Below are 27,771 nucleotides of genomic sequence, written 5' to 3' on the forward strand. Positions count from 1 at the left end.
GGGAGTCCAGACTTTCCTGGAAAAAAAACAAATTAGTGTGAGAAGCCAGTCCTGTGCAATTTCAGTTTTAAAAATAGCCAGTATTGTTAAGGCTGCTGTGTGCATGAGAGGAAAAGAAAGACCTTGTTAATATTTGCCTCAGCTTTCTACATTATAACAGAAAAGCTACACTGAAATTCTTACTTGGCAAATATAGCAAAGGTCGTGAGGTTTCTATTGCTTGGAATTATTTTTGATCCTTCCAATGACAAAGTTGTAGGGGAATAAAGGATTTGTCTTTTTTTTTTAATCAAGTCAGTCTTTGGATAAAGGACAGGCAAGTGATGGCTCTGTCTCTTTCACTTAGGACCAGAGTTGTCCCTCCCTGTCTGTTTCAGCTCTTTATTTGCCTAATTGCTCTCTGAGCCTGGGAGAGATGTTCCCTGCAGCCGAGGCTCTGCTGACTGCAGAGACCCTACCTGGCACTCTAAGTTGGTGCGTCAGCTTTTTAGGTTGGAATGAATGAAAAATCAATCAGGATGACTGCAGTGGTAGCATACACAACTCTAACCTAATTTGTCCATAATTTTCAACTATTCACCATAGACCCAAGCAGTGTTTAAGATGGTAAGTGAATCTGAAACAAATGAGCTGCTTCTGCTTAATCAGGTTTTTTTTCTTTTTTTTTTTTTTTTCCTCTTTTCTATTTAGAACAAGTAAATATAACCTGCTTAGGAAGCCACATGTAAAATGAATGTCGATGTCAATTTTCATGCAAATATTCTTTATTGGCTCTGTTTAAGATTCGGTTCTCAATTAGATCAGGTGATAAATATTCATATATAAATGTATCTGATTACTGTTTTATTAACTTATACTCTAAATTCAGAGGGTTAAATGACTTAAGTCTATACATGTCCTTGGCACATCTTTTTGTAACTTGCTCTAACTATGTCAAAACTATAGTTTTAAATTTCTAGATTTACAATTCTGCAAAGATAGAGTTAAACACTATTTGGACTCTGGCTGCCTAGGGGGAACTGGAATTTTTCAAAGCTGCCTTCTTCAGCTCTCAAAGACAGCTACAGTAACTTTCTGAACAGATTGGGTTAAATATTTTTACAGACCCATTCTATGATGATAAGGCGGTAATAAGTTGTGCAGTGCAACACTCCAAAAGGTTCCAAATCTCACCAGCCTCTTTTTATGTGATGCTCTCACAGTGAGGAAGATCCTTTGGGCTACAAAGATGAAGAGTCTACTTCTTCTGGTGCTGATTTCAATCTGCTGGGCTGATCACCATTCGGACAACTATACTCTGGATCATAACAGAGTTATCCACATCCAAGGTAAGATAACACAGGTTCTCCTATGAAAGTTAAGTCAATTTCATGTTATTTACAGTTATAAGCTAGGTTAGTGCTTCTTAATCTTAGTTCTGCTGCACTGACTTCTCCTTTCCCTTTCTGTTAATTGGTGAACAACATTGAGCTGGGCTTTTGAATGCTATTGCATTACAGAAGAGTTAAGACTTGGGGACAATTAAAGTTGAACTGCTTAAGAATTTCAAACTGCAGTGGGTTGCTATAATCAGCTTCAAGGCTTTTAGTGCAATTGCTATCTTCAAGTAGAATGGGAGGCATGAAGTTCATTTAAATACAAGGTGGAGGGAAGACATAGGAAGTGAAACTTGGGATGTAAGGTCATTCTGATACAGTAACTGTTTAATGTTTAAGAGAAACAATGTAAATAATATAAAAAAATCAAAGAAGCTCTGGTTCAGTAAAAAGTAGCTTACCCTATTACAGTCTCTTTCACTGAAGCTTTAGTTTGCATAGACCCGTATATTGGTCCTGCATGTTTCTGTTGAGCTCAGCTAAATCCTCAGCCTGAGAGCTGTAGTAAGATTGGAGGCTGCAGTACAATGCAGCTCTTTCCTCAGTCCCAGCTTCAGATGAGGGACATCCTGAATTAAGAAAGCTCAGAGACTTATGCAATAAGAAGACAGTTCTAGGGGCGGTAGCTTCTCTCCTGTCCTTGTATGCTGAATAATTAAAATAAGAACTACAGAATTTAATTGTTTAAACATAGGATGGCATTAATTTTAGATAAACTCATTTTGGGGACCAGAATCATCATAAGTTTGCTAAGAGACATAAATACCAAGTTACATCTTCAAGGTCAAAAGTATAGTCTCAGAAAATTGTACTCGCTATTGAAAAGTATGACTTCATGAAGGTCAAATGACAGTGTAAATCTGACTAGAAGTATTTTCCTGTGCTTATTATGAGTACCAAAATAGAATTTCAAATTTGTCTATGCATAGCTGTTTTAAACCCATATCTTTCAGTTTTGTTTTCTTTCTATAAGTTTGTTTTTCAGAATTGAATGATGAAAAGAAATTATATAATTATAAATTTTACTCTGCAAGCTACTGACTCAGCTATTTCATACACACACACACACACACACACACACACACTCACACACACCCCAAAGCAATTTCCCAAAGACTATAAGATTCTTGTACATTGCTGATGAGATTACTGATGAGAAATAATATTCTTTTAGCTTCTAGTCACAGAATTCAATCAGCTAAAATGATAATACATAATAATTAATAATGGCAGCTTTAAATCCAATGTAAAATAATCTTTATATTTGCATAACTGTGAATTCAAATTATTAGTAGATACCTAAGTTATATTATAAACTCCGTACAAACCATTTAGTCTACATTATACCCAGTATGTGAAAATATTCTATTTAAAAATATACTAATATTTTTAAAATGGCATCTATAAGACAAATTAAAATTCCATCAGCAGGGAAAACTTCTGCTGGTCTTCTCATTCCCATATACTCCTTGAAATTTACTGCAAAGGGGTTTCTGACCCAAAGCATCAGAATTATCCAGATGATTTGCATACACTGTTCAGGTTTTCTCCAAAAGCCTTGATAGTCCACTTCATTTTAATTGTAAATTCATATTCTTAGAAAGTGTAGGCTTGCCTTGGAGGTTTGCTCAGAGCTTTCAAGTGATAGAACTGCAAAGCCTATATTTGCTTGTGGAAATTAGTTCTGAAATGTTGCTTGGGTCAGGATTATAAGGTTATATCCATATGTCAGGATTCATTTTGAATTCGCTTCAAATACCTGTTCTTATTACTTTTTCTCAATTTTTTTTTCTTTACTACAGTGTTCAAATTGAAGTTTCAGATTCTCTAATTCTTCAGAGAAGTGATTTCCAAGTCATCTGCCATAATTTCATTTGTCTTTATACTATAAAAGTAAACAAAAGAGTAAAGCACAGTAGGAAAATCAATAAGCAAATAACCTTCATTACTTTCTTGAAGTACTAGATTATTTTCTCATATTTAATTAATCAAACATGGAATTAAGAAAACTGAAGAATTTTCAGTCCAATAATTTAATTATTCATCGGAATCTCAAATTCCTGAATTGTGCTGATAAGCAGTATGATCTTCTCTGAGGGGAAGGAAAATGTTCAAAATTCACATTACTGTAAAAACACCTTTTCTTTTTTTCATTTTTTTCATTAAATTTCATTTTTTTTACTCTAACTTCCTTGGGCCTTCCTAAATAATAATGTGGGAATAGTGCACATTCGTGACTGACTTGGTACAAATTCACAGCGTTTTAATCATACATTCTTGAATCTCATACATAAGAGTTACCTAATTACTTCTCCCAAGCCTGTCTCACAGTAGGATATTCTATAGAGATGGATGCACACAAATGTTTAATCTGGGTTTAGAAAGAAAAAGAGAGAAAAATGTATCAGATAGTCAGAAAAGAAAATGGCAAAAATAGAACACTGGGCAGTGTTTCTAATGAAAAACACTTTTCTGAAATGAAAAAACAAAATCTTCTAGTTTCACTGGAGGAAGGTTTACTTTAGATAAAATTTTATGTGTTAATTCTCTTTGGTTTTTTATTGAATTCATTTGGTTACACAAGAAAACAAACTTCACTTATCCACAGAGTCTACTAATAAAAATGTGCTAATATTTTATTAGCTTGAGGAGTGGGGGTACATCTCAGTGGTAGAGCACTTACCTACCATGCAAAAGACCCTGGTTATCATCCCCAGCACCAAAAAAAAAAAAGAACTATTAGTTTGTGTATCATGTATGTCCTCCATGTCAAAGGTACAATGGTCATGAAGTTCTCAAATTATTCTACAGGAAGAGGGATTCCTGGTAATACTGTCTCCATAACATTCTCAAATGGATTATATTCCTCATATCATGATAGGTCCAGTCAATCTTTAATTCATTTGAAACTTAAGATCATTAGGAAGACTTTTACATAAAGTACAATATCAGAAGAACAGTATTTTAAGTGTTTGGATCAGGTCCAACAATTCTTTGGATAGAATTTTGATTGCTAGTAAAATTTCAGAGATGATGAATATATTTTCTAAAATACAAATTTTAAGAAAATATTTACAGACAGCTAAGTAATTATAATCATACTGAGTACATACATCTGCTTGACCTTATCAAGGTCATAATGTCCATGTTTCCTACATCTAGTGTTCAAGCACAGGTCTTTGATGATAAGTTCAAGAGTCTTTGTCTACTGCTACTTTCTAGCTTAAACTCCAGAAAATTTACTTAACCTCTACAAGTCTAAGTTACCTCACCAATACAATGACCGAATCACTGTTTATTCCATACAGTTTTGTGAGAATTAAATGAGATAATATATGCAAAATTGCTTGGCACAGGTCTAGCACAGAGCAAGCTCCCAGCGGAGGATAGCTATTATCATTATGTTTATTTCGTTCACATTGTCATGGAAAACCGACTTCCAAAATAGATAAAGCATTATGAATATTCATGAAAAACATTTTTTTTGTCTTTCAAAATACATTTGTTGGCAGAACCATATCATCACTTCAGTTCTGATAAACACTACATGAGTTGCCTTCTTTCTCTAATTTCACAATTTAAATTTCCCCAACTTGATGCAATCACTTTCCTTGTAGAAACTGAAGCTTTCCAAATGTGTGTAATATTTTTCCTTAATGTAGTTAATATGTGAACACAGAGAAACTAGATGTTTATAGAAGGAAATCTCAGAACTAAAAAATGTTTCCATATATTATTATCACTTTTCTCAATTATTTTTTAAAAAAGTATTGTCAGAAGTTCACCTGTATGGGTAGAAAAAACTAATGTGTATCAAGAAGCACGTAGAAGTGGACACACTTCCTCTGTGTGTCCCAGACCCACCCCTGCCCACTTCGCTTCACACCTGTTACTCTTTGCTAACAGGCCTCCCTCCTTCACCATTCTGCTGGTCATCTTTGTCACACTCTGGTTGTATAGCAGTGCTTGGCATGCAGTGGGTACTTAATATATGCTCACATTGACTGAACATATGAATGAGCGAATGTTATGAGACACTCCCAAATCACAGCTGTCATAATAAGGATTTCTTAAATGCGTTGACATACCTTAGCAGCACTTGATACATCCTGTAGGCTTAATGAATATCAACTAGATAATTGCAATTATTCTCTATTGTTGCCATAAACTAAGTGTAGCTCATAGGAATTAAGTACTTTACAGGACTTCAGAACATCTATGTCAGTCTCCCATTGAATAAATGGGGAAATCAAGATCCAGGAATTTGACACTGCTTGTCTTAGGTTACATGGCAGAGGAAGTGCAGTATCTCTTAGATAATTCCCTCATTTTCTTCAAATTTGGGCTGATTTCTCACTTTTTTAATGAAGCTGCACTGACGAGTACAATCTGTTTCCTCTTGGATTCCCAGTCTCTTTCATTCTGTTTTCCCTTTTTCTCTGTAGCATTGGCTAAATACTTATATTTATCTAAGTGATATCTGTCAAATATATGTGGTAGTTCCACTAGGGCAGGGATCCTTTTCTGAAATGTCCAGTCCCTGAAACCAGTACCTGCCACATACTATATGATCCATATGTTTGTTGAATAAATCCCATTATCTTATCATAATCAAGTTCTAGTTCAGTTGTTCAAAATCTGAGGGTAACCCTTCCAATTTTTGAAATGAGAGCAGTTAATGAGCAAGAAGATTATGAGTTTGAGTACCAATTTTGTTTGATCATATATGTAACTCCCACACTGATGGTAGCCTCTGCAGTCCATGACAGTCCACCAAGGCAGAATGCCTTCCTAGTGTGTGTATGAAGGTTTTAAGAGTATTGGATTTATATTTGGTTACTGTAATGCTATCTTGTTCCTTATGTAATATCTGCAGAAATGGAATCTGGTGGTGCAGAATGGATCAACAATGTGAAATGAGTTTAATAATGTATGTTCATGAACTACCTCCTGCCAAAGTTTAATGGGAGAACTGGAAAAGTGTCATACGTTTAATTTTCTCTCTGCCTCCTAAAACTCACTTGAAATCTCTGAGTCAATTACTTAATTTTAAATGAATTTACTTTTGCCTTTTTAAGGTATATGTTATTTTCGGCCATAAAGGCAAAATCCACAAATATCAAGAAAAATATGGACACAAATATTTTCTAAATCACATTTAGATAAATATGTATACTGTTAATAATTTTATCTAAAAACTAGCAGCCATAAAATATCACAGAATTTCATTATGGGATTATAAAAATTAGCAACATCATCCATATTAGATGACTAATTCTGAAAATTTTAAAAGTTTATGTTAGGTGAAAAATGATAAGAACCTAACATTAAGAACAGGCTTGCCATTTGATCAAATAAGAACATCACTATATTAATATAGCAAATAAGCCCAAAAGAAAAAAAGAAAAATGTTTCCATAAATATACACTGCATATAGAAAAAGGCCCATGTAATATGCACATATCTATGTACTCATAACAACTCATTTATTTAAAAAAATAGAGTAAGCATCTACTATGAACAGATTTTAGAATTTAATGATGGGCAAAATTCATGGTCTCTGGCTTCATCAAGCTTATAGTCTAGTGAGAGAGATAGACATTATTACGATTATAGAACTATTGGCTATGAAATACAGACAATGGTCCAACATTGCTGTGAATACAGACCTACTGACTATAGCAAATATGAGTTTTCATACCAACTGTGCTACTATCAATGTATATTTGCTAGCCCATATCTAGTTGCCTTTGCATTTGTGCATGCTTTTGGAAAGATCTACTTACTGAGGCATCTGTTCAACGTTGGCTTCTTTTGTGCAAAAACACTGGGCTATGCTTTGTAGAAGGACAAACCTCTTCATCAAGGCTTACTGACAACACTGTCTGGACAATAGATGTGAGGAGAAATAATAAAGTAAGGGTTAACTAAAGGTGGAAGTAAAGAGAAAAGAGTATTTACAAACAAAAAGATATTACTGTTTAGAACCCTGTACCTATGCTCATGAAATTTTTCATATTTAGAATATCTTACAACATTTTTAATATAGAATGTTGAATTCTAGGTTATTCTGCAAACTATACAATTTTATGTTTCCAGGCATAAAAACCTACATTTAATTGTCTTTTAAAGTAGCATCAAACTCATGCTCCATAGCTATTGCTTTCTGTTCTATCATGGATGAGGAAATTGTCAAACTATGCAAGAATCCAATTATTATTTGGAAACACCTCAAAACAACCAGAAAAAAAAATCAAAACAACAAAACACTCAACAGTGAAGCCTTTCCCTTTGGTTGCATCTCTACAAGATCTAATGTTTGCTTATAAAGCATCCACCAATAGCTTCGTGGCTTTATGTTAAAATAGTTTCAACATGCTATTTTTCTATTTTACCTGACATCAGGAAAAAAAATGATTTCTATATTGGTTCAGCTTTTTATTTTATAGGTAAATTAGAAAATTACCATCCTATTAGAGTCATTCAAAATACAAGAATCTATCAAAATCCTTGGAAAGTAAAATATTTAATCAAGAAATTATCAAAATAATAGTATCTAAGGAAAAATGAAGTCTTTGTTATAGGAATATTTTTATTTCAGAATGACAACTCAGAAACATAAGAAATCTAATAGTTCTACAAAATTACATTGAAATCACATTGCACATTTCGTATTGCCACTAAACAGTAGCCACACACTTAAGTGACCTCCAGAATGGTTGTCATGTAGTCAGTACAATGGTGGCCATTTGGCCCCTGGCTTAATTAAACGTGTATATTACTTGTCTTTGTTTAGTCAGTGACTAATCACTTTATGTATAAGCTCTGAGTAGTGTGCCATTATGCCCTTGAGTATTGTGTTGTGAAGTGTGTTGAACAGAGTTAAAAAGAATTCACCCTACCTTTCCCAAATATGGTCCACTCAAAAGCGACACAGACGTTATAGATAAAAAGAACACACATGCAGAAAGGCCATGATCCATTGTGTAAAAAACTGAAATCTTAGGACAGGAAGCATTCTACTGCTGTCCAGCATGCAGATTAGGTGAAGAGGATGGCAAAGACACAGAGTCTTTTTCTGAACAGCAATTGAAATTTTAAATTAAACACACTGTTGAAAATATGTCCTTGAAGTGAGGCAATTTTTGCTTCTAGAGATTCTGTTTGTAATGGCGCTTGCTTTGTGTCCTTGATTGTTTTTTCCTGGAAAGCAGTGGAAACTATATTTCTCTATTCACCTTTGAATTACTGAATGGCAGAGAATTAGCAAGTGAAAGATGTGTGAAGATATATATGTCCTTGTAGATTACAATATATTACATAAACCTCTTTTTTCTTGTTATGTGACTATATTTGTCAGGATGGTTTTATGATTATGACTAGTAATGTCACTAACAAAAATAATGAATGCTTTCACAAGTCTGTTTTCCTTTTTGTTTTTGCTTGTTTTCAGCATAGATGAATTTTAAAGTTTTCTCCCCCAGTATTAAATGCATTATAAGCAATGACTTTTTACTCTCTTTTTAACAGTGTTATAAATTACTCTGACGGGTTTTTTAATCTCCAAGAATCTACATATTACTGTCTTTCTGCCCTCTGCTTGTTTTGTCTCTCTTCATGCAGTCCTTAACAAAGGGTCTTAATTAGTTTAAAATACTGCAAAGCTAATTAAAGGGTTGATGTTTCATACAGATATTTCCATGCAAACAGAATACTTTGTTTTAAAAAACACATAAAGTCAGTTTTTCGATTTGGGGTTTTTTGGGGGGAGGAGGAGTACTGGGATTGAACTCAGGGGCACTCAACCACTGAGCCATATTGCCAACCTATTTTGTAGTGTATTTTAGTCTCCCTGAGTTGCTTAGCGCCTCATCATTTCTGAGGCTGGCCTTGATCCTCTTATCTCAGTGCCTCACACTACCAGGTTTGCAGGCGTGCACCACCTTTCCCAGCAAAGGAAGTTTTTTACAGAGTTCCCACAACATGGTCAAATCAAAATGTGCTCAAAAACCAAGCTCTTTGAACTCTAGCTTCCTCTTTTATAACAGATTATTTGCCCCAATTATTAAAACTGAATAAATAAATAAATAAATCAATAGTAGATACAAAAGCGGTTTAAAGGAAAAAGTGGTTTTGAGAGAGAGCACCCAAGAGCACTGAGGTGAACTCCATTAGGGAAGAGTCAGGGAAGGATTCACTAGGCAGGGAAGATCAGCTGAGACCTGAATATTAAACCAGAAATGCTCACATCAAAAATCGAAGGCAGAGCATTTCAGGTAGAAAGAGTAAAAACTATGAATTCTCTGGAATGGTGTTTAAAGCTGGAATGAAGCCTGGCAGTGAGAGGTGTGGTTTAAGATGAGATTGGAAGAGTAGGCAGGAGCCAGACCATTTCATTTTATATGTGGTACAGATTGCCAAGTTCAGATAAATGCATTTGTAAATGGTGGGAAGGTTTGAGCAAAGGAGTGACATAATATGATTTTAAATTATAAAAGACCATGCAAATAGTGGATTACAGTGTACAAAGATGAGTATTGATGTAGTTCAGATGAGAAATCACCGTGGCATGAACCAGGACTGTAGCAATGGAGGTGATGATGTTGGTACTTACTAACAGATTTGATGTAGAAGGAACCAGTCATTTCTTAAATACAGCATCTAGATTTTTGGATTGAGCAAATGGCTGGACAATGGAAGCATAAAATAAATTAAAGAAAGACTGGAAGAAGTATAGGTTTGGGCAAGGAAGGAATGGACTTAAAGATTTGACCTCCAATAACCAACCACCAAAAGCTAGAAGGTTACTTTTTTTTTCTTTTTAATTTTTTTTTTACTAAGGAAAAAGTACAATGCTAGAACATTTTGAAATTATCAGCACACAAGAGACATTTATAGGCTAGCTGATACAGTTTTCCACTGATGCTGTATCACTTATAAAAACTTACAATTTTATAAATTGTAAGAAAATACAAAGACCCGCTATTCCTTAACCCCTGTTCTGTTTGGTACAGAATCAGTGGGGACTGTGTCTGCTGGCCCTGTGGGATGGTGCATGTGCTCAGCAATGGATGCAGTCCTCTTCACCCTACTGTTCTGGTGCCCGTAGAGCCCCTTCATTTCCCCAACCCTTGCCTGGCCTGAGCGCTTGTGTTTGAGTTGTCTCTTGTTTCGTTAGCACTCTACTTAATTAACAGCTGACCCCTTATGGCTTATAGATTCATGATGGCTTACTAAATAAAGAATCAAAAGTTTCCTCTTTATTCTCTTTTGGCTCAAAGATTGACTCAGTGCTGGTATTGCCTTGATGTCTTTCACATTAAGCCTTATCAGTACAATAATCAGCTGTGCCCTCTTTGAATTCGTATTTGACCTCACACTTCACCACAGAGTAAGTGGAAGCAAGTGGGGTTGAGCTCCATCCCTTTACCACACATTTTCAATAATTAGTGAGTATGTGAATAACTACAGCCGAATGAAAAAGAATGACTCATGCTTAGATTTTAGTTTCTTTATAATTTTTGATAGAGACTATTAGAGTCAGAATCCAGGAAAGTATGTTTATCTGAAGGATGTTATTCAACATGTTAGTGAAATATTCAAATGTTATTTTCTTTTGTGTCCCTTAATATTCCCATGATAACCTGATTTAGTATTTTCCCTTCAATCTAAAGTAATAAGAATTAAATACTAATTCTTATGAATCTTTGAGAACATGAATACATTTAAATTCTAAAAAATTATTAGCCAGAGAACACAATTCTAAGTTGACAAATATACTAAAATCATCTCATGAAAAAATAGTAATACAATTATATTGACAGATAGAGTCACTTACCCTGGGTGATGCACCATGGAAAGTGTGTTGCCTGGGACATCTCATCTAGCCCTCACCACAGGTTAAGTGGTAAGGGCTAGATGATTGGCCCCAGGCATATGGTGATTGGGAAGTAAAGCTGATATTCACGTGTGTGTGGGCACTTTAGCTCTTGCGCTCCAAACCCACACAGAAACCAGATAGTCTCCATCCAAACTCCCCCCGCCCACACACACACACACACACTTTGGGTACATTTTGAGTGAATCAATGGGTAAAAATGACCTATATTTACTCCCATTCAATTTATATAAGTACATTTCAGAAGAAACAAATCACTGTGAAAATAAAGTTTGCTCTTGGTCCTTACTAGAAACTTATTCCATACACTACCATGGTGATTTTCAATAGGAGAAAGTACAGCAAGGTAGGGTGATGGCTATAAATACAAACATTCTACCCAAAGAAAGACTGTCTGGAACCACCTTCCCCCAGGAAATAGAGGTGGGCAGGAATAGAAATTGGATTACAGAAACAGACAATGTAACATAATAATAGAGAAGAGAAAGAGAAGTAGAGATTTTTTAAAAGGCTTCTAATATGTTTGTTCTAAAATGCATTATGCCAGTCCTGTTAAAAACCACTGCAATAGGAACGTCTTCAAGAGCTGATAAGATACGAATTTCTAGGAACAAATACTTTCTAGGAACTGTCCTCTGAAGGGCACAGAAAAGAAGAAAATGTAAAAGATAGAAACTGCTTTGTTTACTGAACCCACTTTGGATATTCAGTAGGTATTTGTTAGTAAGGATGAACATCGTTGGGTACCCATTGCTGGCCAGATATTCTGATATGTTCTTAGTGTGAATTACCTCATTAGACCCACAGGAGAATCCTGGGAAGAAGATGTCTTAATTCCATTTTTCTGATGAGGAAGTTGAGGCACATAAAGGGTTAAGTCCATATGTTTAACTAATTCTCTCTAAATGCTAAGAAGTGGAATAACAATTCAAAGCCCACAAAAAACTCTGGCAGCAAAACATAGCTAAACTCCCCCAGCACACTTTACTTTTTCCTGGTATAAAAAGATGTAGTAAAGGGACTTAAGAAGAGACAGGACATTTTTCAGGATATTAACAGAATTTTAGGCAGTCGTGTCAGAACTACAATTTTTATACTGTGTTCAGTTGACCCCTTAGAGCTCACTGGGGCCTCCTGATTCCCATTTCAAGTAAAGAGGCTCACCTTTATCAGCTTTGTATGGCAAAGCTTTGCCTAAGATGCCTTTTGAAGGAAAAAGAGATTCCACTGCCCCTCAAATTTTTTTCTTTAAATATTGCCATAAATAAACCTTGGGCCTCCAAATAGTGAAGGTATGTGTCTTTACTTTGTATTATTGGCTATGACAATAACATAATACATGTTTATGATCAGCATCACACAAAACAATTCTATATTTTGGTGGTGGGCAGTTTCTCATGGCAGAATCAATTTAGCCAGAAGGCAAGGGAGGAAGATGAATTTAAGCCATACCTAAGAGAATGCTCCATAGCACATCACATCAGATAGCGCAGGTCTCAAAAGGAAGAATACATGCCATTTGAGGAGAATGTAAAAATACAATCCCAGGCAATTTGTTTTACTGAAGATTGGCAAGAAAGAGTAGGGTACAAAGAGGTGACAGTGGTAAGAGAGATTAGAGCTGGTATACAGAGGTGTTTCTCAAAGGAAGAGGGGTGAAATGGCTGGAAGGAATATCATCACGGAGCCCAGAGCCTGTGAGATCAAACGGTAGTGTCACAGATGGTGAAAAACAGCAGCAATAACTTTCCATCTTAGAGCAATCTTAATTTATTCTGTTTCAGCAATGGGTTTTTTCTTTATGACTAAAAGCTTCACCATAGTCTATAACCTATGCAACATCATTTAAAGGAATAGGGAAAGTGAGATAAAACTTTGGTGCTTTAAAGGCATGTTTAAAGATACCATTTTGATTAACTGAACAATAAGCCTTCTGCAAAAATACAATCCTTTAATTACAACAATATACTACAGTCATGGCTTCCAGCTTCCTGTGTGTCTCCCTGGAGATAATCTAAAAAGGGCTTTTTGTTTATTGATTCAAATTTCTTCAATTTTTAAAATTTATTTTCACACCATTTTATTTAGTCTGTGCATACATAATACACTCACATGCTACAAAATATGAAAGTATGCACAGTAAAAATCTTCCATACATTCCTCTGTCCAGACTTCCACTTCACCTTCCCATAGGTTACCAACACTGATAGTTACTGGTAAATCCTTTCAAGTATAATTTATGGGGGAACCACATATAATCTTTTGGATTTACAAAATGGTAAGAAGCAGACATGTACTTGTGTGTCTGCAAGCCAAAATTTGAATTCCAGATGAAAGCAAAGGTGGGACAGGGATAAATTCAAGATTTCAATCTCTTATCAAGTAGATGAGGGCATAGGACAAGAATGAGGTCAGATCATTTCTCTACTGCCCTCTTCTATAGAAGAGGCTCAAAATTCTTTGCATTCAAGAATTAGCTGGGGAAGGAAGCTAATGCTTTGTCTCTCACATGTGAAAAGTAACCAGTGCTCTGAAAGGACAGCAAAGGGAGAAGGGACAGGGCACATGTAAAGGTTTCCAATGTAAGCCAGCACAGATGAGCACTTCTGACTCTCAGGAACAATTCAATTCATTCCTGTCTGAAGGAAACAAAAATAATTATAAAGAGTTAAAGGAGTAAGGCACTCTTTAATTTTTTTCCTAAATTATGTATTCTATGCAAATATAATATGTAAATTACAATGAGATATAAAATGTCTAAATTATGTAATCTACTTAAATATTAAAAGGCTTAACTATTTTTATGAACTGTATTCATTTTAGAGCTAAAATGTGGTCGAAAGCAAGCTCAGGAATCCATGTCAGACACCATAACTCAGTACACACTCTATGCAGCACTAGTACACTTTATTCACAGACTGCATGCCAGGCACTGTCGTCATGCTGTAAAAACAATGTAAACTGGATAGAGAGATTGCTTTCAATAGATTAAGGTAAGCCTAGTGATAAGGATTCCAGTTGATCCTGCTTACTCATCCCCTAGCCAGCTTTGGCCACTCTAAGGAAAATAACAGCTTCCAAAGTGTTAGTCTTACACATCCAAACTTAAAGAAACAATAACAAATGTCACAAAAATAAGGAAGTATTTTTAAAACCTTATGCAAGTTTTTTCAAATGACTCATCACAGAGCTTACAATTTAGTTAATGGATATGAGTTTGTAATGTTAAGAGAGAAATTAGCTTAGACTGGGAATAAGAAAAAGTTTTAGAAAGAGACAGTGGTGATGATCATACCACATGGTTAAAGTAATTAATGGCACCAAATTGCATACCAACTATGGTTAAAGTGGTGTATATTTACAGATGTGTGTACACATACATACACACACCAAAAAAGAATATTTTTTAAAAAAGTTAAATGATGTGGTCTTTTTTTTTTTTTTTTGGAGGGCGAGATATATTTTAATGCCTGTATTTAGCATTTTATTTAGCCTGTTTGAATAAGTTCCCAGGTATTTTCTTTTTTAACTAGCCTAAGAAATCCAATCTGGAGTCTACTTTATTTATACCCCAGTGGTCAAAGTAACCAACATCAAGACTCATTATCTTGCACAATCCATAATTCATTTCAAAAAGGCAAACTTTGATCCACACTACCTGCTCATATTCTGTCACCTGAATTCCTTTGTATAGCAACTAACAAAAACAATTCCACTTTTAATAGAACTGAGAACTACAGGTAATGGTTTCATAGCATTTTGTTAATATTGTTTTCTGCAAATACTTTTAAAAGGCTTAATTTAAATACAGAGCAAGTACAAAGATCAGTTAAGTTTGGCCATACCATTGCTTTCATTATTTGGTAAAACTAAATGATATCCTCCGGATTTCACAGCAGAATTTGTAAAATAATAAAGAGGCCCCAGTTCAGTGAGTCCCCATCAGTGTTCTCACCATGCCCTGCTGTTTTCCCTGGAGACAACTCTGGGCTTTGAAGGGCATCAAATCTTTCAAGTCCCTGTCATTGACCCTCACTAATAAAGGCAGAGAATTTTTTTACTTAAAGGTTATATTTAAAAATTCAATACCCACTGGACATCTTTAATTTCCCCAATTAGCCTCATAGATTGAATAAGCAGCCTTGCTCAAAGGCACAATCACCAGGGTCGTCAGCCCTATGCTTAAGTGTGTTTTAGCACTGAAAGACAAAGGAAAATGAACACAGTTTATTTATTCTTTCCTTAAAAAAAAAAGAAAGAAATACTTATGCTACCAATCAAGGTTTATTTTTATATTTTACATTTTAATTGCTGCCAACTGCCCTGTAGATCAAACAGTTTTTATTTAAGCATGAATTTAAAACTGATCCAGATTTTTAAATCCAATGATCAGATCCAAGACCCTCCCTAGGCAACACTCTGCAGTTCGTGATCAACATTCTTGGTCCCTTTTTTTTGCTGACTTTGTAGTTTCCCTCTCTCCTTCCCAACTCAGTTTGTTTCCTGGCTGATCCCTCTGATCACAAACTGTGACACAGAACCTGATAACTCTAGTATGCCCCAAGTTTTCAGGAGGTGAACTTGTCAAAGCTGAGCTATGGTAGTACCCTCAATAGAACCCAGAGAGTCCCTGACTCAGAGGCCAGTGCTTATTTTCCACAGCCTGTTCCAAAACAAGCCACCTCCAGCCAAGCTCCATGCTGTATAATGGTAGCCTGATCTTCTGAAAACAAGCACATGAAAAACATTACTCTCAAGGTCATGTTGGGGATTTAGGTTAATGAACCTCAAGGGCTCTAAATGTCACTAAATGTGTTACACACCATTCTTAGGGTTCTTCGAATTTCAGCTAGGAACTTCTGGCACATATTACCTCAACTCCTCCCTAAAGAAATAAGAATGCTAGGATTGTATACATTCTGGTAACCTTGCTATAAAAATGATTTTGTGTCAAGTCAGGAGATTTTGGTGTCTGATCAATACTCACTAATATACCACATTAAGTAATCCTTCACTCACAGTGCTAGAGTAGAAGAAAAACATCTGGGGTATATACTCCTAAAACCCTATGAAAAAATTCACAAGTTAACCACAGAGGGAAAAGCATTAGAAGTCTCAGCCTCTTTGTACAGGAGTTTTGATCTTTACTCTAGCTCTTTAATTTGTAAAACATTCAGACTTTGTATTCATTCTGGAATAGCTTATGATTACACTAAACCACACAAATTTCCAAGTCTCCTATATAACACAGGTGGCATTTTATGTATTTATTTTCACTCCATATGGTTTAAAAGTTTATACTTAGGTGAAATTATGGAAGGCTAATATATGCAAAATTTTTGCTTAGTGATGAGCAGTATCATATCAGAGACATAGTAACTAAAAGCTGTGAAATAGGAACAGTTAGCAGTTAGTACCCACTTACTTTTGGTGAGCCATTGTTCTAGGTGCTTTATGAGAATTAGGTCCACTACATACGGTAGTTCTTACTAAATATAACTCACTTATGAGGAAATTAGAGTTGAGCTTGCACAACTTGCCAAAGACTAAAGAGATAGCAAATTGAGGAAGTGAGGTTAACCTTACCTAAGGTCTATATCACATGAAAGCCCTTGTTCCTCACATCCCAGCATGGGAAAGCCCAGTTTTCCAGTGTTCCCCAAGACACTGGGTTGGAAACCTATGGCCCTCAGGCATTACTGAGCACCAAGTCAATAGCACCTTTTTCTCTTTCCAGATAGAAGACTAGAGATGTTTAGATAGAAATGGTATGCAGTCATTGGGGAGATTGTGGCAGGGGTGGGGGGGGCAGGATTCCAGGAAAGATAGAGTGAAAAGATATTTATCTTTATCTTTTAAGGTTTTCTTGCCCTAAATAAGGAGTTACAGAATGGAATATAAAGGATGTGCCTAATCATCTGGATTTATGATTTATTTTGACTAAATACTAAATAAAGTCATTATTTTCTTGTTTCATTATTTATTGAAAGTGAGAGCATTGATGGCTTATAAAACTTTCTAGTTTTTGACAATTGGGAAACACTTGTAAATTAAATGATATTCTCATTTTAAATTCCGAGTGCCATATGATAAAAATAGCAAAGCAACATCTGTTTTGCAGACATTTTATCTTAAATTCAGTATCCTATGTATGAATGCCACTAAATAACTGAGGTGTTGAAATCTGTCTCAAGGTGAATGGTTACTCTTCCTTGTGATTTGTACGTCTTAAATGACTCATGGGCAAAGATTATTCAATACCTATCAATATTCTGAAAGCTATGGACAAAAGGTGTGTTCAGGAGCGGTTACATTGCTTTCTCATTTTTGAATCTTGCACATCCTCAAGAGACCTTGTCAAGGTGAAAAGAACATTGTGCTAACCAGGGGAAACCCCAGAGAAAGCCAAGATCTGAAAATAACAGCTGGCTCTCTTTAAAAAATAACAATAACATACAACAAAGAAAAAACAAATAGCAGCCCCTACTGACTTGGCAGACTTGGAATATTGTGGTGCTCTTTGGAAAGCGGTAAAGTCCTTGGAGGAGGGAGAAGGAAGACAAAGGGCAAGGAAAGAAAAGGAAGAAGTGATAAGAAAACTATAAAACAAGGCATAGTAGAAAGGAAAAAGAAGGAATACAATGACATTTAAAGAAAATAAATCAGCAAATAATTTTTTTGGTTAATCAGAAAAACAAGTATAACTTTGGGTACACTTTTAACACTCAAATTTTGAAGAATATATTTCAAAATCAGTAGTTTGATAACAGCATTCATTAAAAGTACCTTTGTGAGGTCTATCTTTTGGGTAGAAATGAAATATAAACACATTGTCTGAAATGCTTCAGAATAGCATATCACAGATGCATGTTTGAAGAGAAGCCATAAGTGTGAGGATATCTTGAATTCTTTGGCCAGAGCCAAAAAATAAAAGTAAATCAGACTGCTTTTTAGTTTTTTCTATAAATATAATATGGACTTAACTGTAGTAGAATGTCCAGATGAAATTAACTGACCTTGGAATTTGGAGGTTTATATTAATGAAAAAATCTTGGAACTCTGTCACTTCTCTTGAACTTGTTTCTATATTTCCAAAATTTAAATAAAGGAAAATGGAACCAGAAATATAAATAGAATTTATAATGAAATAAATCATCAAACTTCGGATGACTATGGAGTCTTGAATCCAATATTTCTTAATAATTATACTGTCTATCTTCCCCTTTTTTGTGATTTAAAAGACATGACTACCTTATAGATACCTTCTAAATTTTACAGATACCTTTCTATCTTGTTCAAAAGAGATTACATTCATTTACTGGTAAATGGGTAGCACTGGAGAACATTATGCTAAGTGAAATAAACCAGACTCAAAAATTCAGGGGTCAAATATTTTGCTTCCTATGTGTAACCTGGAGAAAAACAAAAGGGGGTGGGGCATTTTGTGAAAATAGAAGGAAGAAAGGTGGAATAGAGTAGATGAAAGGGGAGAAAGGATGAATAGGAAAGACAGAATGAAATCAACTTAATTATGTTATATGCATGTATAAATGTATCAAAATGAAGTTCACTTTTATGTATAAACATTTTGCACCAATTTAAAAAAAAACAATAAATAGAAGAAAAAACAAAAGAGTAGAAGAAGAGAACAAGGAGAGAGAGAGAAGAGGATGGAAATGGGAAGTAATAGGGACTGAAATGGAGAAAATTTTGTTATATGCATTTATAAGTCAGAATGAACTGTACTTTTATGTATAAATATAATGCACTAATAAAAAAATTAAAAGATTATATATAGAGACAATCATCAAAGCTATTTTTGTCAGATATCCTATAATGTAGCACATTTCATTATACAAAACAAGAAAGCACATTTAATGGTTACTTTCTTTCTTTCTTTTTTCCTTCTTTTCTTTCTTTTTGTTTTTTAACCATAGCAGAAAATGGCCCCCGTCTACTCGTGGAAGCAGAACAAGCCAAGGTGTTCTCACACAGAGGTGGCAACGTTACACTGCCATGTAAATTTTATCGAGACCCTACAGCATTTGGCTCAGGAATCCACAAAATCCGAATTAAGTGGACCAAGCTAACTTCAGATTACCTCAAGGAAGTGGATGTTTTTGTTTCTATGGGATACCACAAGAAAACCTATGGAGGCTACCAGGGTAGAGTGTTTCTGAAAGGAGACAGTGACAATGACGCTTCTCTGGTGATCACCCATCTCACCCTGGAGGATTACGGGAGATACAAGTGCGAGGTGATTGAAGGGTTAGAAGACGATACTGCTGTGGTAGCCCTAGACTTACAAGGTAAGTGTCTACAAAGCATGTTGAACTTAGAAATAAATAGTAATTCATCACTACCGTATTTTCATTAGGAATAATGTGTAGTGGTTACCATAGTAATAGTGTGAGAAACCAAAACTCCGTGCCCAGCATATTTTTCTATTCTTCTGTATTTTCCAGTCTGCCTACAATTTCAGCCTTCGTATTTGAAATGCACACACAGTGCTTATGCACAAAATTGAAGCTATTTGCATCTAGGAGAAACACAGTGGAACTGAATTAATAATTTTTGGAAATTGCCTTATGCTATTCAAAATTTAAATCCCATTATATGGTTATTGAGAAACTCGAATTGGATTCTTTTTTATTATGCTTCTAAAATTATCTGTTTCAAAATAATGGCAATTTTTATAAAGGACATCCACACTAAAATACATGTACTTATATTCTGTACAGTGACTGAAAAAAACTTAATTTAACATAAGAGTAACCTCTAATTTATTTAAATATTCTTGTAAAGAAATATTTTTTTTAAATAGCCCAGGATCTCTTAGACATTGAATACCAACTGATTAAGCCATTTTGGAGAGGAATTCCATTTCCTGAACATGTAATACATTCAGTAGATTCAAAGGCTAACATGTGTGCTAAGCTATATAGATGAAAATTGTTCTTCCCTTCCTTGCCTCCTTTCTTCACAATATCTGGGTGAAATTTTTCCTTTGTTTCTTATGTTATCTCAAGCCATCTTACTTTTCCTGAATTTCTGCGGTATTTTACATTAAGGAGTGAATTTTGGCTGTGTTGATAGAATAATTTCCTTCTATAAAACTATAGGTATGGGGCTGTGGCTCAGCGATAGTGCACTTGCCTGGCATGTGTGAGGCACTGGATTCAATTCTCAGTACCACATATAAATAAAGATCTATCAACAACTAAAAAATAAAACTAAAAATTTTTTTTAAAAAACTATAGGTATGAATTTGCTAGAATCTCCTTTCAGCTCCTAGGATAGATTTGTGGCTTTTGAAATATTACCCATCTGGTCACTGAAGATTTGTCCTTCTGAATCCCATAAGCCCATAGAATTCCACAGAATTCCATCACATGTTAGGAGACTTATTAGCTTTATATGTCTAATAATTGCATGATGCTGTAAAGCATAGTTCTGTGAACTTTTCAGATCTTTCTTTGTTCCAGTTCTTGGTTCCTGATGGCAGGCAGTTTTGTACTTCCAGGTTTCGTTTTGGTACCAGGGATTGAAATCAGGGATGCTTAACCACAGAGCCACATCCCCAGCCCTTTTAAAATTTATTATTATTATTATTATTATTATTATTATTATTATTATTATTAAGAAAATCTTACTGAGTTGCTTACAATCTTGCTAAGGCTGGCTTTGAACTTGGGATCCTCCTGCCTCAGCCTCCCAAGCCACTGAGATTAGACGTGTGTGCCACCGTGCCCAACTGTACTTCCAGTTTTTATTGATTTATACTCATACCCATGAACATTGACATTATTCAGGATAGAAGAAGTAATTGTCTTAGAGAAGACAGTCACTTAATATTCATAATTTATTTGCTTTATCAAAGGACCCTTGACAGGCTAATAAATGATAGCCATAATGTTTGTCTTTTTTGCTTTCAACCTGTTACACATATAATTTGCTGCATCTTGATTGTCTGTTCCATACTATGTAGAGACTTTCCTCAGGTTATTGACCAAAATTCTACAAATTTTATTCTTATGAATTTTATCTTATTCTTGTGCCTATCATTATACTTTTTGATATTTCATTTGAAGTACAAATCTTTATAGAGTATAGAATTTTGATAGGATAAATCTTCTTATCATTACCAATTAACCACATTGCTACAAACAGCATACCACAAAGAATAAGCTTTATATATATATGACAAGAAGAGTCACTAGAGATACTGTGAAATAAGGGTTACAGAATTTATTTCAGCAATCAATAAATACAATAAACAATATTAAAAACAAGAGGTTTGCTCTTCAAATCTTCCATTGTATAAATATTCTTTTTTATTTATTTGTTCTTTCTAGATATATATGATAGTAGTATATTTTGACATATTGTACATACATAAAATAAGTATAACCTGTTCCAATTAGGATCCCATTATTGTGATTGTATATGAAGTGGAGTTACTTGATCATGTATTCATACATAAGGATAGGAAAAATATGCCTGATTCATTCTAATGTCTTTTCTATTCCCAACCCCTCTCCCTATAGGAAGATTAGAAGTCCATTGTATTAATATTCTATTAGTGAAAATAGGGCCAGGCATATAAACATATAGTCTTAGAACATTTAGAAACAGAAAATAACTTCAGATATGTGCATAGTGCTTCTAGGCACTATAAGAGGCACTAAGGGGGATACAATTATTTATACTACATGGCCTCTGCCCTTTATATTACCAGAAATATTTACTTTATGAAAACAAATTTTATGAGTATCAGAACAGGAAAACCCTTCATCTGCCTAACAAATTTTATTTGCCAACAAATAGATAGAATCAATTGGGCTGTGTGATTATGAATCTTAAAGACTGTATCCTCAAAATATACTTCAACTGACTAAACTCTTCATATTATTTACTATTATTGTTTCCCATGTGATGTGTCATCTTATTAATCCCATTTGCAGTTATATATACCAGCCTTTCATATAAAATAAAAGAGCTTTAATTATAGTCTGACATAATAACAAAGGATAAATGAGTCAAATATGGCTTGGAAAAAAGTCCTAAACCCTTATTTCCTACCCATGAAAGTTTAACATCTCTTATTTTTAAAACACTTCATGAAAGCAACCATGAACCTCATAATTCAGCTGTAGGAATTGCACATTTTTCCATATATAAGAAGAATTCTAAAATTAAGATTGTTGAATTATTAACCACTTGGAAATAAAATTAAGTAAATATGCAGAATATACATTTAAAAACTTAGACTGCTTAAGGCACAGAAGCTGATATTGTTTTACTTGGAACTTGTTTTTTTTTCCAGCATCATCAAACATTAATTAAAATTTGTTAAGTAAAAGTTTTAGATTGATACAATAGTAAGTTTACATTTTATGCTATTGTTGAAAAATACTAAAATTTTAACATGAGGTTTCACTTTACTTTAGGAAATGATTGTAGGGAACCACATGAAATTTGAAAACTACTCAAAGAAAAATATATTACACTGGATTTGGAACTTAATTATATTTCAGTAACATTCAATAGTTAGTCAAGGAGAAATTACTAAAAAAAATGTTCCCCTAATTCCTATAAGAATCCCCCATAGTACACTATAGTGGATTTAAACCGGAAGGGTTTTCCTCTTCTTTAAAATTATTATAAAATAAAAATATCCCATTTTACCACTGCTTCAGTCTTTAGCCATTTGGGGAAAGGAAGGCAACCCAAACCATTTCTTTCTTCAGGTTGAAATACTTTTGAGATTTTTGTCACTTGAACTCTAGCTTCCAAAGACATTGCTACTAGATAAATGGAATATATTCCTTTCCTGCGCATTCCTGGTGCTGCTGAGGAGAGAAGACAGCAGTCATGAGGGACAGAAGCAGAGAAGTTCTTTCCAGGAGCTCACTGGGTTCTTAGCTGGGAGCCTGGGCAAAGCCCTTCTTAGATAGAGCCTTCTCCAGGTTCTGCCTCCCGCTTGCCACAGCAGGAGTCAGTGGCAACCAAGAGAATCTTTTCCTTCTTCCTCTGGCTCCCATTCAGCTTATAGATCCTTCAGCCAAGAACCTGAGAAAGCAGAATGAGATCAGGAAGCTTTCTTGGATTTCTGCCTCCTGTGGTCAGTGCCAGCTGGACTGTTCTAGTGGGACAAACGTGTCCTACAGAGTCCTTCAGGATTTAGACTTTATTTTCAGCTACTGAAATCTCTTTTTGTAGTCTTCCAGGACAATTTATAAAAGAAAATATTTCCTGTGTACTGGTTATGCTGTCCATGAATTGTACGTCATATTCAATAGGTTCCACAGTCTTGGAATGTAGTATATGTGACATAACCCACCAAATTTACTCAGTTGCACAAGCTTATGCTTTTCGTATGCTAAATACAAATAACTTTTAGTCACTTTAGAAACATAATCACTCTGAATTAATTATTTCATTAACTATGGGAGAGATACTCGGACACATGGTCTTTCTTAATGTACAGTAAAAGGTATAGCTTTGCTTTCTTAATCCGATAATAATTGTCCTTTAAGACACTGCTTAGAATGTCAAGGGATAGCTCAATCAACTACTATAATTAGTTGACCAACAGAAATGCTTTTGAAAACCATGTATCTTCCCAGGCAAAGTCAAATGCTGAGTAATGCCATATTCAGTTGTTAAGGAATTTTATTCTTTTTTAAAAATATTTTATTTTTCAGTTTTCGGTGGACACAACATCTTTATTTTATTTGTACGTGGTGCTGAGGATCGAACCCAGCGCCTCGTGCATGCCAGGCGAGCGTGTTACTGCTTGAGCCACATCCCCAGCCCAGGAATTTTATTCTTTAATATTTAATTTCTTAAGTAAGATGAAGATGTTAAAACATGCCTATGCTGTGCCTGTATCATATAGGACAAGTTTAGGGAAACTTTAAAAAAAAATCTATCCATAATAAAATTGTTTTTTAAACCTTATTTTCAGTTTGCATTATGTAAACCCGTATTTTTTTTAATTAAAGCTCTCATTTTAGTTGTACCTTTCAAGGACAGTAAAACAATAACATTAAAAGCTATATTAAAAGTTGAAACAGATAAAAGAGCCACAGTGCTTAATGGGGGAATACTTCCTTGTACAAAATTATCTTATTAATATGAAATAAGACCATTAATTAGATTTTTGTCAGATATGCAATTTCCTTTAGATGTTCTCCAAATTAGAATCCCACTAAGTGGTCTGCAAGTTTTTAGGAACACAGGTAAAATGAAATACATATATGTGCATCTGTGTATATATATGTATGTATATATCTGTATAGTCATGAGAGAACTGGAGCACTATTATATGATACTATATGATATATGTGAACACATAGACATATATGTAATATACACATTTGAATTATTTAGCATGTTTTTTATACATTTCAAAGACTAGGTAAAACTCATCACTAATTCCAAGAATAATGACTAAGAATAACATTGTAAATTTTAATAAATATCCTATCTCCAAGCACTATTTCTTGCCACTCTTACTGTTTAATACTGGATTTTCCCTAGATGGAAAGAGTTTAGTAGTTACTTGTTACAGGGTTAGTAACCAGTAGCAGTGCTTGTGGAGGACTATTGGGACTGCAGACAAATCATTTTTAGAAAGAGGGTTTTAAGGCATGAATCAAATTCTTAGCAAAGGCAGCCAATCCCTTCATTATCAAATTATGAGATCCTCAGGGCTGAGAGGTTGTTTGAAGGAGAAAGGAACTATGGGCAGCTGTTGCAATTAACCCAAACTACCTCTTCTAATGGAGATTCTAGTATTTTTGTCATCAGTGAAGTGAATTTGCTCAGGTTTGTTTTTTTTTGTTGTTGTTGTTTGTGTGTGTGTGTGTGTGTGTGTGTGTGCGCGCGCGCGCGCGCGTGCGCTACTAATGACCTCTTGCATTCTCTTTTGCATAGGTGTGGTATTCCCTTACTTTCCACGACTGGGGCGCTACAATCTCAATTTTCATGAGGCACAACAGGCTTGTTTGGACCAAGATGCTGTGATTGCCTCCTTCGACCAGCTCTATGATGCCTGGCGGGGCGGGCTGGACTGGTGTAATGCCGGCTGGCTCAGCGATGGGTCTGTGCAATACCCCATCACAAAACCTAGAGAGCCCTGTGGGGGCCAGAACACAGTGCCCGGCGTCAGGAACTATGGGTTCTGGGATAAAGATAAAAGCAGATATGATGTTTTCTGTTTTACATCCAACTTCAATGGTAAGATATGAACTTCACTGCCTTCTTTCCTACCCCAGGGACCAAGCTGCACTATAACACTATATTTGGCTATTAAAGTATTACCTCCTTAAAAAAATAAAAACTTTGAAGTATTGGTTTAGTTTGAAAAGATATTAAGAGTTCTTGAAAAATATCCACATAAGTCAAGCAAAAAATGCATATTTCCAATACTCCTAGGTTTTAGTGTCCAATTTTTATTATGAAATATTTGAAACTATCACATGTTATGGAGGTCCTTTCTTATTGCCACAGGTAATGCTGCCACTGTGCATCCTCCATGGATATGGTTCTCTCCATTGAAAAAAAGAGAGCTTTTGTATCACACATGTTCTCCCCTTCTCAATTATAATATGATGATCAGCAAAGCCCAGGATGAAGGGGAGTAAGCAAAAAAAAAAAAAAAAAAAAAGGATAAAATTGGAAGCAAAAGCCAAAAAAAAGTTTGCATCCATTTTAATGACACATCTGTTACATTCATCCAATCCCAGCCCTTCTCTTGCCCCATCCAGAACCTGATACATAGTTTGTAAGGCCCAGTGCAAAATGAAAATGTGGGCCCTTTGTTAAAAATGATTGAGAATTTTAAGATGGTGACTGCAGAGCACTAAACCTAGCATAGGGCCCAAGGGACTGCTCAGGTAACATACCCATGAAGAAAGTCCTGGTGTCATCATTTTATGTTTTAGGTTCCCATTGATACTTTGAGGAAAACAGAAAGGAATGAAGGTCAACAAACTTTCTCTGCAAATAGCCAAATAGTACATATTTTTGGCTTTGATGACCATTTATTCCCTGTTGTATCTATTCAACAGAGCTTATTATGTTGTAGCACAAAAACAGCCACACACAATATTGAGTAGATTCACGGCTGTATTCCAGCAAACTTCACTTACAAAAACATTTAAGAGGTCAGATTTGACTTATGCACTGTGGTTTGCTGACCTCTGGTATAGATGACAGAACTAACTAATTAATGTTCCTGTGGTCTCTACTTTTTTTTTTTTTCCAAATTATATCCCCTCAGTCTAGAAAGAACTAGTATGTATTAATTTATACTTCAATAACCTGTATTTAATGAAGGTCAGGGGGACATCAATTATAAAATGTAATCAAACAAAAGAAGGTGATTATTTTATAACTGAAACTGAGATGACAGAGAAGTTTCTCAGTGTGTTTTTATGTATATTTAATACATACCAACAGTATCTCAGTAATTAACACTATGCAAGAAATGGTTAAAGACTAACTTGTCTTCCTTATGAAATTGAGAAATGGCAAAGTGTCAGTGCTCAAAAGAAGGAAGTTGAATAAAATCAATGAATTCATCTTCTTTACTAGTCAGGGAACACAGACTGGGTTTACATTCTGAGTATGTATTATTTGTGGCAAGTGACTTCCTGTATTTTATGCATTTTCATACTGTAGTCTTTGAAGGAGAATAATGTCTTATTGATACCTGTAATGAAAAGAACTTGAGGGCTTTTGAATTTCTCAAATGGACTTTTATGTCAGGAATGTTTTTTGATCCTTTCACATTCAAATTTCGCCTCTCCAGAAACTTGTACTGGGGTTCAGTCTTGCTACTGCTAGAATTTAAATAGCCCTTGCTTTTAACATGGGATTCTGTCTTCTCTAATGCCACAGAAGGGCCCTTTTAGTCACTAATTAGCTAAGAGAAACTGCATCTGTCATCTCCCTTTTCTTTTTAAAGCTATAAAGAGCATATCTGAACACACATTAAGGGACAAGGAGAAAGATGAATTTAATGGAGAGCGACCCACGGATATTACATTCAATTGACAATCTTAACATTCCAGAAACATCACAAATATTGCTTTACAACTCCCTTCATTGAGAAGCACTTCTGTTTTTTTCTCCCTCCATTTCGGTGTGGCTCTATTGCAGACAAGCCCATTGATCTGTCTCTCTCCTTCCTCCACAGGCCGTTTTTACTATCTGATCCACCCCACCAAGCTAACCTATGACGAAGCTGTGCAAGCTTGTCTCAATGATGGTGCTCAGATTGCCAAAGTGGGTCAGATATTTGCTGCCTGGAAACTTCTCGGCTATGACCGCTGCGATGCTGGCTGGTTGGCAGATGGTAGCGTTCGCTACCCTATCTCTAGACCAAGAAGGCGCTGCAGTCCCACTGAGGCGGCAGTGCGCTTCGTGGGCTTCCCAGATAAAAAGCATAAGCTGTATGGTGTCTACTGCTTCAGAGCATACAACTGA

General features: G+C 35.1%; 1 protein-coding gene across 1 annotated transcript; it reads left to right on the forward strand.

The window, feature by feature from the left end:
- The first annotated feature begins 1,228 nt into the window (after positions 1-1,228).
- On the forward strand, positions 1,229-27,771 carry Hapln1 (hyaluronan and proteoglycan link protein 1). Its single transcript, XM_027927861.3, has 4 exons — positions 1,229-1,328; positions 19,212-19,583; positions 25,216-25,518; positions 27,482-27,771. The coding sequence occupies exons 1-4, from the start codon at positions 1,229-1,231 to the stop codon at positions 27,769-27,771; spliced, it is 1,065 nt and encodes a 354-aa protein (XP_027783662.3).

Source organism: Marmota flaviventris, chromosome 5 (genome assembly GCF_047511675.1).
Source record: "Marmota flaviventris isolate mMarFla1 chromosome 5, mMarFla1.hap1, whole genome shotgun sequence".
NCBI lineage: Eukaryota > Metazoa > Chordata > Mammalia > Rodentia > Sciuridae > Marmota > Marmota flaviventris.